Source organism: Bufo gargarizans, chromosome 4 (assembly GCF_014858855.1).
Source record: "Bufo gargarizans isolate SCDJY-AF-19 chromosome 4, ASM1485885v1, whole genome shotgun sequence".
NCBI lineage: Eukaryota > Metazoa > Chordata > Amphibia > Anura > Bufonidae > Bufo > Bufo gargarizans.
In genome coordinates, this window is record NC_058083.1 from 138,945,430 (window position 1) to 138,962,558 (window position 17,129).

The 17,129-nt window shown below is 48.2% G+C and overlaps 1 protein-coding gene across 2 annotated transcripts in view; it reads left to right on the forward strand.

The window, feature by feature from the left end:
* ATR (ATR serine/threonine kinase) overlaps positions 1-17,129 on the forward strand; it is a 141,720-nt gene that overhangs the window by 36,197 nt on the left and 88,394 nt on the right. For both annotated transcript variants that reach the window (XM_044290356.1, XM_044290357.1), the window contains exon 20: positions 7,841-7,934. In XM_044290356.1, the coding sequence (XP_044146291.1) occupies positions 7,841-7,934 (94 nt within the window). The remainder of the gene's footprint in view (positions 1-7,840; positions 7,935-17,129) is intronic.

Below are 17,129 nucleotides of genomic sequence, written 5' to 3' on the forward strand. Positions count from 1 at the left end.
TTTGTTATTTTTATTCTAGATGGGGACACAGGTCGGCATGGCGCCTTCCTGGTCCCCCGTGGAGTGCCCGCCGCCGTCTTTGGGACGTTGCCTGGCTGCCTCAATTTCCCCCCAAGAAGATAAGTGGATCCGGGCTCGACCTGTTAGCTCCGGCATCCCACCAGCTGCTGGGACGCCTGCTGCCTACCCTCCTCCAGAGCACTGTTCTCCTGGATTGGAGTCAGAAGTCTGAAGAGGCGCATCCCTGCTGGTCTGGACATCGAGGGAGCATGCTGAGCAGATAAGTGTTGCCCAATCCCTCCCCCTCCCTCTGTGTCTATTTGTCTGTGGCTACCTGGGTGAACTTGAAGAAGGATCCTGATGGGGCACTTTCTTCATTTTGGCACTGGAGTACTGGCATCTCTTCCCCCTTAAACTGTGGGCTTCAGCGCTTCTCTCGTCGGGCCTTGGCTGCTGCGCTCCCTCAGCGCCCGCCGGCAGGCCGCTCCTCCACGTGGTGTTTGTTTAAATCACGCGCGCGCTTATTTCCGCGCGCGTGCGCTTATTTTCGCGCATATTTTCGCGCGTGCGCTTATTTTCACGCATATTTTCGCGCGTGCGCTTATTTTCGCGCATATTTTCGCGCGCGCGCTTATTTTTCGCGCGCTTTTTTCGCGCCATAATGACGCGTTCGGGGAGGCGGAGCCTCGGCATGCCGCTCTGACTCTCCTTACACCGGAGACTCTGTTTGCTCATGGCCGTGCAGCTCCTCATCACTCTACTCCGTTTTGTGCCAGGCAAGCTGGTAGCTCAGTGGTACTGCTGCTGCTGCCCCATGTCCAGGCTTTCTGAGTTCAAAGCCCCTTTCAGCCTTCAAAAATTGTTTATATTATTCTAGATGGGGACACAGGTCGGCATGGCGCCTTCCTGGTCCCCCGTGGAATGCCCGCTGCCGTCCTTGGACGCTGCCTGGCTGCCTCCATTGCCCCCCAAAGAAGACAAGTGGATCCGGGCTCGACCTGCAGCTCCGGTATCCCACCAGCTACTGGGTCTCCTGCTGCCACCCTCCACCAGAACACTGCACTCCTGGACAAGGAGTCAGAAGCCTGATGAGGTGCATCCCTGCTGGTCCTGGAGTCGAGGGAGAAGTTCTGCAGGAGCAGATAAGTATTACCTGCATCCCTGCCTTACCCCCCTCCTCCACCCCTCCTCCACGTCCCTGGGGGCCTGCGGTCCCCGCTTGGGCATCTGCCATGTCCAGCGCGGCCGCTAAATTGGTCTTAGTCGCCAAGGCAACCATGTCCTTTAATCCTGTGGCGCTAACGACTCCATCTCTCTCAGTGGTCCCCACAGTGGGTGACTGACTACGAAGAGGCAGCGTGAGCGGCAGCATCCCACCTCGGATGTCTCCGTCTCTCCACCCCCCTCACCTCGCCGGTGGCGCTTGCGGACTGCTCTTCCCCCTCCCTAGGGAGAGTAATCCGAAGGAGAATTATCCGGCTCGGACGAGCCAGGTCCTTTTTGGACTATAGGGCATTTTCAAATCCTGTGACGCCAACCACCTCTCTAAGTGGTTTTCCACAGAAGACGCCCGACTACTAACAGGGAGCGTGAGCAGCAGCATCCCTCCTCGGATGGCTCTGGCTCTCCCCCCCCCCCTCGTCTAGAGGCGCGTTCGGGCGACTCTCCCCTCCCTTAGGGAGCGCAAGTCTGAAGGAGAATTTCCGGCTCTGATTAGGTCATGGAGCGGGACCCCTCGCCTAAGCTCTCCACCAGGGTGGCTGACTTAGTGGTGACTGTCCGAGACACCTTTATTCTCCAAGGGGATTCTCCTCCTTCCACTGGTCAGGAGTTCCCCCTTTTTCCGTCCAGGCAGTCGGAGACTACCATGTTCCCGGTCCATGAGGGATTTTTCCGCGGTCATGTCCAGGGCCTGGGGTGGTCTTAATAAGGTTCTCGACCACCCAGCGCATGAATATACTTTCCTTTCCCTGCTGACGGCGAGGAGAGGTGTCTCCTCCCCCTAAGGTGGATCCTCCGGTGGCCGGATTAGCCAATTATGTGGCCCTTCCTGTCTTAGTCAGTTCCTCTTTCCAGGATGCTGTAGACAGACGCATAGACTCTCTTCCAGGTCCTTTTTTCGCTGGCAGCGCGTCCCTGTGACCTACCTTTCACTCAGCAGGGGTAGCCAGTGCTCTCTCGGTGTGGTTACAACACCACCACCAGGAACTGGCGGTACGAGATGCGGCTACTAACACACTGGAGTTGGTTCTCCAGATGTCTCAGGCTTCTAAGATTCTTTGCGAAGCTTCTAGGGACATTGTTTCCCTCTTTGCCCGCAGGTTGGCCATCTCTGTCACTCAGCGCGAAGAGATTTGATTGAAGGTGTGGGATGCTGACGCCTCCACCAAGCGTTCCCTTGCTAATCTCCCCTTTGGGGTTTCCAGACCTTATGGGGATCAGCTGGACGAGTTCATCTCTGCATGCCTTTTGCCGTTTCTCATCTGGTAGGCCGTCGCCTGCTTCCTCCGCCGGGGGTCTCAGGTCGCCCGCAAAGAGCCCTTCCTTTGCACCAGCCTTCCCGGCACTAGAGGGCCCAGTCAGCCCGCCCTGCTGCTCCTAGGCCTATCACATGTCCCGATTGCGGAATCCCACCATCGATTCCTGCGCTTCGCCATTATGGGTCGACACTGTCAGTTTGTCGCCCTTCCTTCGGGTTGGCGACCACCCCGCGGGTCCTTGCCACGGTCCTGGACCGCTCATGGCGCTTCTTCGTACCAGGGGCATTCCTTTGCTGCCCTATCGGGACGATATCCGGATAGAGGCCCCCCTCTCTACCGCAGACCACGGACAGCGTCCGGATCACTGTTCAGACCCTGGAACGGTTCGGCTGGCTGGTAACTTTCCCAAACTCCTGCCTCTTCCCGTCCCAGAGGCTCTCCTTCCGGAGGGTGATTTTGGACACCTCGGCTGCCTAAGTATTCTACCAGCCTTCAAGTCCTCCCAGGTCCAGGGGGCAGTGTCGCATCTGCTGCGCTCCCCGTGCCTCTCCATTCGGGAATACTTGCAGGTCCTGGGTCTTATGGTAGCCTCTTTCGAGGCCTTCCATATGCCCAGTTTCACACTCGCCTGGCGCAACAGGAGATCCTTTACCTTTCAGCGGGTTCGGGCAGCTCTCCCTTGGTGGCTGTTCCCAAAGAACCTGAGGTCGGGGAGTTCCTTTCTCGCATTCTCCTGGACGATCGCCGCCACCGATGCCAGCATCCTGGGTTGGGGGGGGCGTTTTCCAGTCTCGCACGGTTCAAGGAATTTGGTCGGCGGCAGAGTCTCGCCTTCCAATCAACTTTCTGGAACTGAGGGCGATTTTTTCCGCTCTCTCTCTCTCCTATTGGACCTCTCTCCTTGCGGGCCTCCCAGTGCGGGTTCAAACGGGCAATGCCGCGGCCGTGGCCTATATCGACCATCAGGGCGGGACCCGCAGCCGGATGGTGATGCAGGAGGTGAAGAGAATTCTGACGTGGGCGGAGACGCACGTTCCGGTGTTGTCAGCAGTTTGCATTCCAGGAGTGGACAACTGGACAGCGGACTTTCTAAGCCACAACACGGTGGATCCAAGCGGGTGGTCTCTGCATCCAGAAGGGTTCGAGGAAATCTGCCACAGATGGGACCGTCCGGATGTGGACTTAATGGCGTCCGGGTTCCCAGTGGTCCTGGCTCGCGCCCGAGATCCGGAGGCGTACGGATGGATGCGCAGATGTCTCCGTGGCAGGACTTCAGCCTCCTCTGTTTTCCTCTCCTACCAAAGGGTCTACGCCAGTTCGAGGCGGAAGGGACTCCGACCGTTCTCATCACCCCAGAGTGGCCTCGCCGCGCGTGGTTTTTTCGGACGTGGCTCGGTTGCTGGCGGACGCCCCATGGCCTCTTCCCGACGGACAGGACCTACTGTCTCAGGGCCCGTTCTGCCACCGGAATTTGCGGTCTCTTCGTTTACCGGCGTGACTGTTGAAACCGCCATCCTGATAAAGATGGGGTTCTCGGATTCAGTGGTTAGGACCATGATCAGTCCGGGGAAGTCTTCTTCCTCCCGGATTTACTATCGTACCTGGATGGCCTTCCTATCCTTTTTTGAGGGTTCGGGGTTCCCTCCCCTTCGGTTTTCCATCTTGATGGTACTGTCTTTTCTTCAGTCTGGGCTTGTGCAGGGACTGTCGCTTAGTTCCCTGTAAGGTCAGGTTTCGGCGCGGGCCGTCAGAGGTCCCTTGCTCTTAAGGGTCCGGTGGTGACCTTTCTTCGGGGGTGGCGCATTCGGTTCCCCGTATGTTCCCCCTTTGTCTCCTTGGGATCTCAATTTGGTTCTGCGCGCTCTGCAGTCGGCCCCCTTCGAGCCTTTGAGGAGGGTCTCTCTGACTGTTCTCATCTGGACTTCCTTGTGACCATAGCTTCTGATACAGCTACATAGCGTAGTGATTAAAGTTCTGGGCTATTATGCAGTGGCTGTGAGTTCACGTCCCATCACGAGCTTTTAAGTCAGACTGGTGTCGGAGCTGGCCGCTCTTTCCTGTCAGGAGACTTTCTGGTTTTCCACCAGGATTAAGTTGTGCTCCGTCCAGTCCCCTTCTTTTTGCCCAGGGTGGTCTCTCCCTTCCGCCTTGATGAGGATCTTGTCCTGCCTTCCTTTTGTCCTTCTCCGGCTAACCCCAAGGAATGCACTCTGCATTCCCTGGATGTTGTACGGGTCCTGGAGGTGTGTCTCGCGGCTACTGCTTCCGTCCGCCGTTCTTGGCGCTCTGGATCTGCTTGGCTATTTCCGCGGCTTGTCACGCTTGTGGTGGAGTTCCCCCGGCTAGAATTGCCGTTCTCTCCATTGGGGCGGAGGGGGCTTCCTGGGCAAGACGCAGTCGTGCCTCTGCGTCTCAGCTGTGTACGGCGGCCACCTGGTCGTCCTTGCATACCTTTGCAAATTTTTGTCAGTTGCATTCACTGGCTTCGGCTGATGCGGCTTTGGCCGCAGGGTTTTGCAGGCTGTGGTTCCTGTTTGACCGTTGGGGCGTTCCTCCTGGCGGTGCTGGTATTTTTTCCCACCCCATGGACTGCTTTTGGACGTCCCATGGTCTGTGTCCCCCAATGGAAAAAAGCACGAGAAAAGGAGATTTTTGTGAAACTCACCTGTAAAATCTTTTTCTCGTCTTTTCCATTGGGGGACACAGCTCCCACCCATTATTCCTGTTGCAGGAGGGGTCTTTATTTAGTTCAGTTTTTCTGTTTCTGGTTGGACCTTATGGCTTGGTCCGATGGTTTCCATGATTTTTTCTTGCTCCTTCTCCTACTGCTTGTGCAACGCCTGAGTTCCTCCTGGTGGAGTCTGGGGGTATAGCCCGAGGAGGAGGAGCTCTTTCATTTGCATAGTGTCCCTCCTACTAATACCTCTAAGCTATACCCATGGTCTGTGTCCCCCAATGGAAAAGACGAGAAAAAGATTTTACAGGTGAGTTTCACAAAAATCTCCTTTTTTCAGCATGACCTGGCACCTGCTCACAGTGCCAAAACCACTGGTAAATGGTTTACTGACCATGGTATTACTGTGCTCAATTGGCCTGCCAACTCTCCTGACCTGAACCCCATAGAGAATCTGTGGGATATTGGGAAGAGAAAGTTGAGGGACGCAAGACCCAACACTGTGGATGAGTTTAAAGGGAACCTGTCACCGGGATTTTGTGTATAGAGCTGAGGACATGGGTTGCTAGATGGTCGTTAGCACATCCGCAATATCCAGTCCCCATAGCACTGTGTGCTTTTATTGTGTCAAAAAACCGATTTGATACATATGCAAATTACCCTGAGATGAGTCCTGTACGTGAGATGAGTCAGGGACAGGACTCATCTCAGGTTAATTTGCATATGTATCAAATCGGTTTTTTTGACACAATAAAAGCACACAGAGCTATGGGGACTGGGTATTGTGGATGTGCTAGCGGCCATCTAGCAATCCATGTCCTCAGCTCTATACACAAAATCCCGGTGACAGGTTCCCTTTAAGGCCGCTATCCTGGGCCTCCATAACACCTCAGCAGTGCCACAGGCTGATTGCCTCCATGCCACGCCGCATTGAAGCAGTCATTTCTGCAAAAGGATTCCCGACCAAGTATTGAGTGCATAACTGAACATAATTATTTGAAGGTTGACTTTTTTTGTATTAAAAACACTTTTCTTTTATTGGTCGGATGAAATATGCTAATTTTTTTAGATAGGAATTTTGGGTTTTCATGAGCTGTATGCCAAAATCATCAATATTAAAACAATAAAAGGCTTGAACTACTTCAGTTGTGTGTAATGAATCTAAAATATATGAAAGTCTAATGTTTATCAGTACATTACAGAAAAAAATGAACTTTATCACAATATGCAAATTTTTTTAGAAGGACCTGTATATACTGTATAAGCCTTAGAGGTGTTTCCTTCATGTCCTTCAGCAGACAGTCCTCATGCAAAACCAGTACATGGCCCCTTACACTCCAGTAACGCATTATAGAGCACCCCCAGCATTTCCCTCTAACAATCCACTAGTAAATGTGGATCATAAAATGAATTAGCTTAGTCCCATACGTACAATCTTGTATCCAGGCAGTGGGTCCCCTAGGTATTGGGCCTTTGGGCAGCTGCACAGATTGTCCATATGGTACTGTATGTACCAATCTGTGCAAAAGTGTAAAAAAAGGTTCTTTACAATTAATGTAGGCCACGTAACTCTTGAAGGGGTTCTTTTAACTATGGGGGAGATTTATCAAACTGATGTAAAGCAAACTGGCTTAGTTGCCCATAGCAACTAATCAGATTCCACCTTTCATTTTTCGCAGCTCCTTTGGATAATGAAAGGTGGAATCTGATTGGTTGCTGTGGACAACTAAGGCTACTTTCACACTAGCGTTCGGGGCTCCGCTTGTGAGTTCCGTTTAAAGGCTCTCACAAGCGTCCCCGAACGCATCCGTACAGCCCTAATGCATTCTGAGTGGATGCGGATCCACTCAGAATGCATCAGTCTGGCAGCGTTTGGCCTCCGCTCCGCTCAGCAGGCGGACACCTGAACGTTGCTTGCAGCGTTTGGGTGTCCGTCTGGCTGTGCGGAGGCAAACGGATCTGTCCAGACTTACAATGTAAGTCAATGGGGACGGATCCGTTTGAATATGACACACTATGGCTCAATTTTCAAACGGATCCGTCCCCCATTGACTTTCAATGTAAAGTCTGGACGGATCCATCTGAGGCTACTTTGACACTTAGAATTTTTTTTACAGTATAATGCAGACAGATCCGTTCTGAACAGATCCACCGTCTGCATTATATGAGCGGATCTGTCTCAGACGGATCCGCTCTGAACGCAAGTGTGAAAGTAGCCTAAGCCAGTGTTCCTTTACACCAGCTTTGATAAATCTCCCCCTAAGTGCTTTTTATACCATGCTGGATCATCTTTTCCTTTTGCTGTGTTTGGGCTCTAAGTCAGAGCGGGATCTGCTGAGGTATGTGCAAAGGCCTGCCCTCAGTGAGCTGGTAACTTTCTTATTGAGACTTACGATACTAAACATGTTGTCCGCCACTGAATGCAAGAGGTGGAGTAAAATTTTGGCCACAGGAGAAAGAACAGTGGGCACTGCCAGAGAGGAATATCAAAAAGAGAACTATCAATATTTTTATTGCATGTATCGTGTAATCATTCTTCGTTTTCAGTTCCCTATTCGTTGCATAGTGATATGTTTTGTGGAGTAGCCCCTTCGAGGTTTACTTTTATTAAACAATATGCATTTATTCAGTTTTTTTTCTACTGATATGTCGCTTCTGTAAAAGTAAATTCACTATTTTTTATTAGAGATGCAGTTCAAGACTTTCTCCATGAAATATATTTCCTGCCCGACCATCCAGAACTCAAGCAGATATTTAAGGTTCTCCAAGAATACAGAAAAGTAGGTTTGAAACGTTATTTCAGGGAGATGTTTGTAAAATATTACTGTTTAACCCCTTAAGGACCGGGCTCATTTTCACCTTAACCCCTTAAGGACCGGGCTCATTTTCACCTTAAGGACCAGGCCATTTTTTGCAAATCTGACCAGTGTCACTTTAAGTGCTGATAACTTTAAAACACTTTGACTTATCCAGGCCATTCTGAGATTGTTTTTTCGTCACATATTGTACTTCATGACACTGGTAAAATAAAGTAAAAAAACTTAATTTTTTTGCATAATAAAATACCTAATTTACCAAAAATTTGGAAAAATTAGCAAATTTCAAATTTTCAGTTTCTCTACTTCTGTAATACATAGTAATACCCCCAAAAATTGTGATGACTTAACATTCCCCATATGTCTACTTCATGTTTGAATTATTTTGGGAATGATATTTTCTTTTTTGAGGATGTTACAAGGCTTAGAAGTTTAGAAGCAAATCTTGAAATTTTTCAGAAATTTACAAAAACCCAATTTTTAGGGACCACTACAGCTCTGAAGTCACTTTGCGAGGCTTACATAATAGAAACCGCCCAAAAATGACCCCATTCTATAAACTACACCCCACAAGGTATTCAAAACTGATTTTACAAACTCCGTTAACCCTTTAGGTGTTGCACAAGAGTTATTGGCAAATTGGGATGAAATTTGAGAATTTCATTTTTTTGCCTAATTTTCCATTTTAACCCATTTTTTCCACTAACAAAGCAAGGGTTAACAGCCAAACAAGACTGTATCTTTATTGCCCTGACTCTGCTGTTTACAGAAACACCCCATATGTGGCCGTAAACTACTGTACGGCCACACAGCGGGGCGTAGAGTGAAAGGTGCGCCGTATGGTTTTTGGAAGCCAGATTTTGCTGGACAGTTTTTTTGACACCATGTCCCATTTGAAGCCCCCCTGATGCACCCCTAGAGTAGAAACTCCATAAAAGTGACCCCATCTAAGAAACTACACCCCTCAAGGTATTCAAAACTGATTTTACAAACTTTGTCAACCCTTTAGGTGTTGCACAAGATTTAATGGAAAATAGAGATACAATTTCAAAATTTCACTTTTTTGGCAGATTTTCCATTTTAATATTTTTTTTCCAGTTACAAAGCAAGGGTTAACAGCCAAACAAAACTCATTATTTATAGCCCTGATTCTGTAGTTTACAGAAACACCCCATATGTGGTCGTAAACTGCTGTACGGGCACACGGCAGGGCGCAGAAGGAAAGGAATGCCATACGGTTTTTGGACGGCAGATTTTGCTGGACAGTTTTTTTGACACCATGTCCCATTTGAAGCCCCCCTGATGCACCCCTAGAGTAGAAACTCCAAAAAAGTGACCCCATTTTAGAAAGTACGTAATAAGGTGGCAGTATTGTTGGTACTAGTTTAGGGTACATATGATTTTTGGTTGCTCTATATTACACTTTTTGTGCGGCAAGGTAACAAGAAATAGCTTTTTTGGCACTTTTTTTTTTTGTTATTTACAACATTCATCTGACAGGTTAGATCATGTGGTAATTTTATAGAGCAGGTTGTCACGGACGCGGCGATACCTAATATGTATACAATTTTTTTTATTTATGTAAGTTTTATACAATAACTTCATTTTTAAAACCCAAAAATTGTTTAGTGTCTCCATAGTCTAAGAGCCATAGTTTTTACAGTTTTTGGGCGATTATCTTGAGTAGGGTCTAATTTTTTGCGGGATGAGATGACTGTTTGATTGGCACTATTTTGGGGTGCATATGACTTTTTGATCGCTTGCTATTACACTTTTTGTGACGTAAGATGGCAAAAAATTGCTTTTTTTACACTTTTTTTTTTCTTTTTTTTTACGGTGGTCACCTGAGGGGTTAGGTCATGTGATAATTTTATAGAGCCGGTCGATACGGACGCGGCGATACCTAATATGTATACTTTATTTTTATTTATAAAAGTTTTACACAATTATTTTATTTTTGAAACAAAAAAAATCATGTTTTAGTGTTTCCATAGTCTAAGAGCCATAGTTTTTTCAGTTTTTGGGCGATTATCTTGAGTAGGGTCTCATTTTTTGCGGGATGAGATGACGGTTTTATTGGTACTATTTTGGCGTACATGCGACTTTTTTGATCACTTTTATTACCTTTTTTGGGAAGTAAGGTGGGCAAAATTTCAATTTTCTCATAGTTTTTATTTTTTTATTTTTATGGCGTTCACCGTGCGGGGAAAGTAACATGACCGTTTTATAGATCAGGTCGTTACGGACGCGGCGATACCTAATATGTGTAGTGTATTTTATTTTTTATTCAGTGATAAATGTTTTTTTATTTTATCTTAACTTTTTTCACTTTTTTAAAAAAAAATTGGACCCAGACCCACTTGGTTCTTGAAGATCCAGTGGGTCTGATGTCTGTAAAATACAGTACAGAACCTATATAGGTTTCTGCACTGTATTTTACTTACACTGAACAGATCTATGCTTTCAGCACAGATCTGTTCAGCACCATGGACAGCAGGACGCCTGAGCAGGCGTCCTGTTGCCATGGGAACCTTCCCCGTCTGTCACAACTTCGCAGACGGGGAAGGGTGAGGACGGGGCTTCGGGGGGCTCTCTGGGGGCTCTCTCCCTCTCCCATCGGGGGGCTGCAAAGGCACAGCAGCCCCCCGATCGGAGAGGGAGGGAGCTCCTTGCGCTGTTAACCTTTTCCATACAGCGGTCCGTACGGACCGCTGCATGGAAAGGGTTAAACGGCTGACATCGCATCACCGATGTCAGCCGTTTATACCAGGGTGCCAGCAATGTGCTGGCACCCTGGTATAACCCACTAGACGCCAACGATTATGCAATGGGAGGCGGGCGGGGGATCGCGATCCCGCCTGCCGCACCGCCCGCCTCCCGCGACACCCCCCCTGCACCACCCGCCGCCATCAAATCATGCAGGGGGGGGTGCGCAATATTGATTTTAGGCACTCTGAAGTTTCTGATCCCCGCGGTCAGGGACCGCGGGGATCAGAAACTGCAAAAAGCGCAGCAAACCGCAGATCTGAATTGACCTGCGGTTTGCTGCGATCGCCGACACGGGGGGGGTCAAATGACCCCCCCCCTGCATTGTTACGGGATGCCGGCTGAATGATTTCAGCCGGCGCCCCGTTCCGATTAACCCCCGCGGCGCCGGAATGCAGATTTTAAGTCAGGACGTACCGGTACTTAAGGACTCGGGAAATAGGGCGTACCGGTACGTCCTCGGTCCTTAAGGGGTTAAGGGGCCTATCATCTATAACATATAGAGACTGCACATTCATATTAAAGGGGTATTCAGCACAAAAAAACTGTATTAGACTTATCGGTAATTTCCTTTTCATGAATCCTCCACGACGGCATACCATGAGATGACCCTCCTCCAACCAGGTAGGGACAGGAAGTTTAAAAGTAGGCCCCCCTCCATCTCACCTTTTAGTGTGTTTCTGGACCGAAGCCTAGAGAGCCTTTCTTGTAAAAAAAAATGCAGTGTCTTTATTCACAGAAAAATCAACGCAGCACTCTTCTTGTAAAAAAACACAGTGCACTTGGCTTGAGAAGGATCCCGGAAGGGGATTGAAATGTTGCCTATTTTTGTGTCACCTGTGTGAATAAAGACACTGCATTTTTTTTTACAAGAAGAGTGCTGCGTTGATTTTTTTTCCTTGAATATACAAGCCTATGGTCAAAGGTGAGACGCTTGCACCTGATAACCTCTAAAGTGAGTGCTGCCGGATTTCATATTATTTATATATATATATTTCCTCCCTCCCCCCCCCCTCCTATGACAGCACCCTTGGATAGTGTCCGCCCCCTCCTGAGGATAGTAAACAGGAACCACAACCACTTTAAAAGGAGGGACCAACCCCCTACACGCCAGTTCTGTTTCCTGTCCTAAGGGACAGGGTTGGATACCACAGCCACGATGAGCAAGAGAGTTGCGGGCGCCCAGTGTATAGAATTATGAGCAGGGCTTACCCGGCGGTGTAAGTCTTCTGAGGGAGCCGCTGCAGAGCCTGAACCTCTGGCTCTTCCTTCCGCTCCGGTTCCTTTTCTGTGTTTAGGTCTCCAAGGAGAGTAGAAGGGTCTCCAGATCTAAAGATAGAGGGTGTGATATGTGTAATTTTTCTTACCCTCGGGCTGGGGGAAGCCTATCTGTCAAGCCTGTGTAAGAAAGTTATTAGAGGATGAGGCCCCGTCTCTTATGACCAGTCTAAAACAGATGATCCGAGATGAAGTGAAGGAGTCGGTTAACAGCCTCTTGGAAGGTCGCCCCAGCACCTCTGCAGCCGCCTCTATTCCCCCCTCCAGCGTTTAAGAATTACTGTCAGGATTGGAGGAAGAGGGAGAGACTGTCATCGGCTGAATCCTTTGATAATCATGTAGCGGGAAGACCGCTTTTTTAGGCCGAGAATATAAGGCTACTTTCACACTAGCGTTCGGAGCGGGTCTGTCTGATGTTTCATCAGACGGATCCGCTCCTATAATGCAGACGTTTGCATCCGTTCAGAACGGATCCGTCTGCATTATAACTTAGAAAAATTTCTAAGTGTGAAAGTAGCCTGAGCGGATCCGTTCAGACTTTACATTGAAAGTCAATGGGGGACGGATCCGCTTGAAGATTGAGCCATATGGTGTCATCTTTAAGCGGATCCGTCCACATTGACTTCCATTATAAGTCTGGACGGATCCGCTCGCCTCCGCACGGCCAGGCGGACACCCGAACGGCTGCGTTCAGGGCCGCTTGTGAGCCCCTTCAAACGGAGCTCACGAGTGGACACCTGAACGCAGGTGTGAAAGTAGCCTTAGCTCTCTGCTCAGAGTTGTTAGAACCACCATGGGGTTAGACTATTATAAAGCACCACAATCTGTACGAGACTCCATGTTTGAGGGCCTGGGTCCAAGAAAGATGAAGGGCTTTGATGTGCATGAAAATATTGCTGCTGTTATCAATAGGGAATGGAGTAAGCCAGATATAAAAAATTTCATTCCCTCTTCCATCTAATGTAAACACCCATTTGATGAGGAAGTATCTGCTTGTTGGGATAGGGCCCCAAAACTGGGATAGGACCCCAGTTGCAAAAATTTAATAGAAAGCGCTCTTCCCTTTTAAAACACAGGTTCCCTAAAGGACCCCATGAGTAGAAGGGCGGAAGTTTATTTAACCCCTTAGTGACCAAGCCTGTTTGGGCCTTTATGACCAAGCGTTTTTCTTCCTTTTTTCATGGTCTCATTCCTAGAGCTATAACTTTTTTTATTTTTTAGTCTATATAGCCTTATGAGGACTTTTTTACGGGACAAGTTGTAGTTTTTAATGGCACCATTTTGGGGTACTCATAACTTTCTGATTAACTTTTATTAACTCTTTCTGCCGGTCAGGGCTGTTAGAGCAGGGCCCCGGCTCTCATGTGAGAGCCGGGTCCGTGCTCCCCGCTGCACGGGGGAGCCGTAAAAACGCGGTGGCCCAGCCTAAGGCCCCTTAGTGACCTCCGTAAAAAGACGTATGGGTGGTCACTAAGGGGTTAAAGAGCTGGGAAGCTCAGTGTTCCAGACTAAAAAAAATACCTAGTAGCCATTGGCTCCTGAACTGAAAAATTTAGGAGCCAAATCAAATTTTTAGTCGCCAAATCGAAACCGAATCAAAATTTTGATCGGCGTAGGGTTGTTTTGATACCAAAATTTAGATTCGCTTTCGTCACCATAAAAAGTATTGCGATACTCCAATTACCGCGCAAAAAAAAAAAATAGAACAAGGTGACTAAAAAAATCCTATTTTTTTGGGGTGACAAGGTGTCTAAAAAATGGCGAATGCTCGCCGCATAGGAGATATTTTTTAATAATTTAATAGTTTGGACAGCGCTGTGCAATATGTTTATTTATTGTTTATATATTTTATATGTAAAATTGGGAAAGGGGGGATTTAAACGTAATATTTTAGGGTACTTTCACACTAGCGTTTTTCTTTTCCCGCATAGAGTTCCGTCCTAGGGGCTCTATACCAGAAAAGAACTGATCAGGCATATCCCCATGCATTCTGAATGGAGAGCAATCCGTTCAGGATGCATCAGGATGTCTTCAGTTCAGTCATTTTGACTGATCAGGCAAAAGATAAAACCGCAGCATGCTACGGTTTTATCTCCGGCGAAAAAAACTGAAGATTTGCCTGAATGCTGGATCCAGCATTTTTCCCCATAGGAATGTATTAGTGCCAGATCTGGCATTCAAAATACTGGAATGCACCCGCACTAAATCCAGACCCATTCACTTCTATGGGGCTGTGCACATGAGCGGTGATTTTCACACATCACTTGTGCGTTGCGTGAAAATCGCAGCATGCTCTATGTTGTGCGTTTTTCACGCAACGCAGGCCCCATAGAAGTTAATGGGGCTGGGTGAAAATCGCAAGCAAGTGCGGATGCGGTGCGATTTTCACGCATGGTTGCTAGGATGAAAGTCTATTCACTGTATTATTTTCCCTTATAACATGGTTATAAGGGAAAATAATAGCATTCTTTAATACAGAATGCATAGTAGAAGGTCAATATAATAAACATTGGTGGCGCAGTGCGCGCCCCCCCCCCCCCCAATATAATAAACATTGGTGGCCCAGTGCGCCCCCCCCCCCCCCCATATAATAAACATTGGTGGCCCAGTGCGCCCCCCCCCCCCCCAATATAATAAACATTGGTGGCGCAGTGCACCCCCCCCCCCCCGACACCCCAGTATAATAAACATTGTTTGTGCAGTGCGCCCCCCCCCCCCCCCCCCCAATATAATAAACATTGGTTGCTCAGTGGGCAGTGCCAATGAGGGTTAAAAAATACAAAAATAATTAACTCACCTCCTCAAATTGATCGTCTCCTGTTCTTTCTTCAGGACCTGTCAAAGGACCTGTGGTGACATCGCTGTGCTCATCACATGATACATCACATGATCCATCACCATGGTAATGGACCATGTGATGAGCTCAGTGACATCACCACAGGTCCTGAAGAAAGAACAGGAGACCGGCAGCTACGCGATCAACTGGAGGAGTTTAGTTAATTAAAAAAAAAAAAAATTTTTAACCCTCATTGGCACTTCCCACTGAGCCACCAATGTTTCTTATGTTGGGGGGGAGGGGCACACTGTGCCCCCAATATTTCTTATACAAATACAGGAGGTGGGTGCCGGAATCAAATAGCCGGCACCCGACTTTTGTGACTGGGAGCTGCGATCAGCGGCAGTTAACCCCTCGGGTACCGCACCTGAAGGGTTAACTCAACTGCCGCTGATCGCAGCTCCCTGTCAGTGGTCGGGTGCCGGCTATTTGATTCCGGCACCCGCCTCCTGTATTTGTATTACAGGTCAGTTTTCTTCATTGGTGGCGCAGTGGCCACAGTCCCTCCCCTCCTCCTCCCGTCTCTTCTTATTGGCGGAGGCGGTGGCAACAGCACAGGGGGGGGGGGGGGAGAGGACTCCTTCTCCACTGCGCTGCGGCGGGACAGGGAACTATCATCTCCTGTGCCCCGCCGCTATATTCAACTGCAGAGCTGCAGCGGCAGGTCTAGTCGCAAATGGCGACAAGACTAAAAAGTCATGTCGCCATTTGTAAATTCTAAGTCGCATTGGCGACCATTTTGGTCGCCATCTGGAGCCCTGAAGCTACAGCGGGAGCATTTAGACCTGCCATTGCGGCCACTTCTGTGGCTAGAGCCCTAAAAATTTGGGTGAAGGATTTAGAGAATCCTATAAAGAAGGGAACCCCTAGAGAGCAACTGCTTTCTTCCTTTCCCACTATTTTTAATGCCATTGATTTCCTGGCAGATGTGTCGGCGGACTCGTTAAAATTTTCTGCTAGAGCTTCCGCCCTATCTAACTCAGCACGTAGAGCCATTTGGTTGAAGGATTGGAAGGGAGATTCTACCTCCAAGGCCAAACTATGCGCCATTCCATGTCAGGGTGAATTTTTGTTTGGGCCTGGATAATTTGCTTGAGAAGGCCTCAGACAGAAAGAAAGGGTTCCCTTCCACTAGTCAGCAACCTCCTAAAAAAAACTTCTGTTCTCAGTCTAATAGGGGTAGTTATAGGAGAAAGGAGGTGTCTAGACAAACTTCAGGTACTACCAGAAGGTCCAAAGGATATCTTTTTTTCCGGAGCAGTGCCTCAAAAAAGCAGCCACAATGATGCCAGGGCCCCGGTGGGAGGTCTGCTTTCTCACTTCGCAGAACATTGGCAAAAGATATCAAATAGTCCATGGATAATTTCCATCCTAAGAGAGGGCTACAAGATAAATTTTCAGAGGTTGCCGCCAGAAAGATTAATTATAACAGATTATCATTCAAGTCCTCAGAAACAGGCGGCCATAGTTTCAGAGGTTTAAAAGATTTGTTTTGTCTGGCAGAGGATTCTCTTTTGTCAATTTCTGCAGTACATCTGAGAGGAAGGGACAATGTGACAGCAGACTTCTTAAGTCGCCATCCTCTTCGTCAAGGAGTGGTCTTTAAACCAGCAGATATTCAGCAAAATAGTTGCCTTATGGGGTCTTCCAGTGATAGACCTCTTTGCCACCAGGGTCAACAGGAAGGTAAAGAGGTTCTTCTCTTTTTCTAGAAGAGCATCCAACAGCTGTGGATGCTCTAGCAGTCTAGCTCAATCATGGAGAGAGGGACTTCTTTATGCATTTTCCCGATTTAAGTTATTGCCAAGAGTCCTAAAGAAGTTAAGGGAGGAGAGTGCTTTAGTCATCATAATAGCTCCCTTCTGGCCCAGGAGGGTTTGGTTTTCCTGGCTGTGCAGAATGTCAGTTGCCTCCCCTTGGGTTCTTCCAATCTTCCCAGGACTTCTAGTTCAGGGTCCCATCCTTCACCCAGAGATAAAGAATCTTCATTTGACTGCCTGGCTTTTGAAAGGCAGATTTTAAGGAAGAAAGATTTATCGGAGGAGGTAGTCAACACTCTATTGGCAAGTGGCAAGAAAGTCACGTCCAAGATCTACTTACGTGTTTGGAGGGCCTTTTGTATATTCGCAAATAAACCAGTAAATGCACTTGAAGCACCCGATTTACCTCTAGTGTTAGATTTTCTACAAGACGGCTGGAGGAGGAAGCTTAGGCCTAGTACTTTAAAGGTATAGATTTCAACCTTAAGTGCTCTTTTTGAGTTCAAGCTGGCTGAGCAC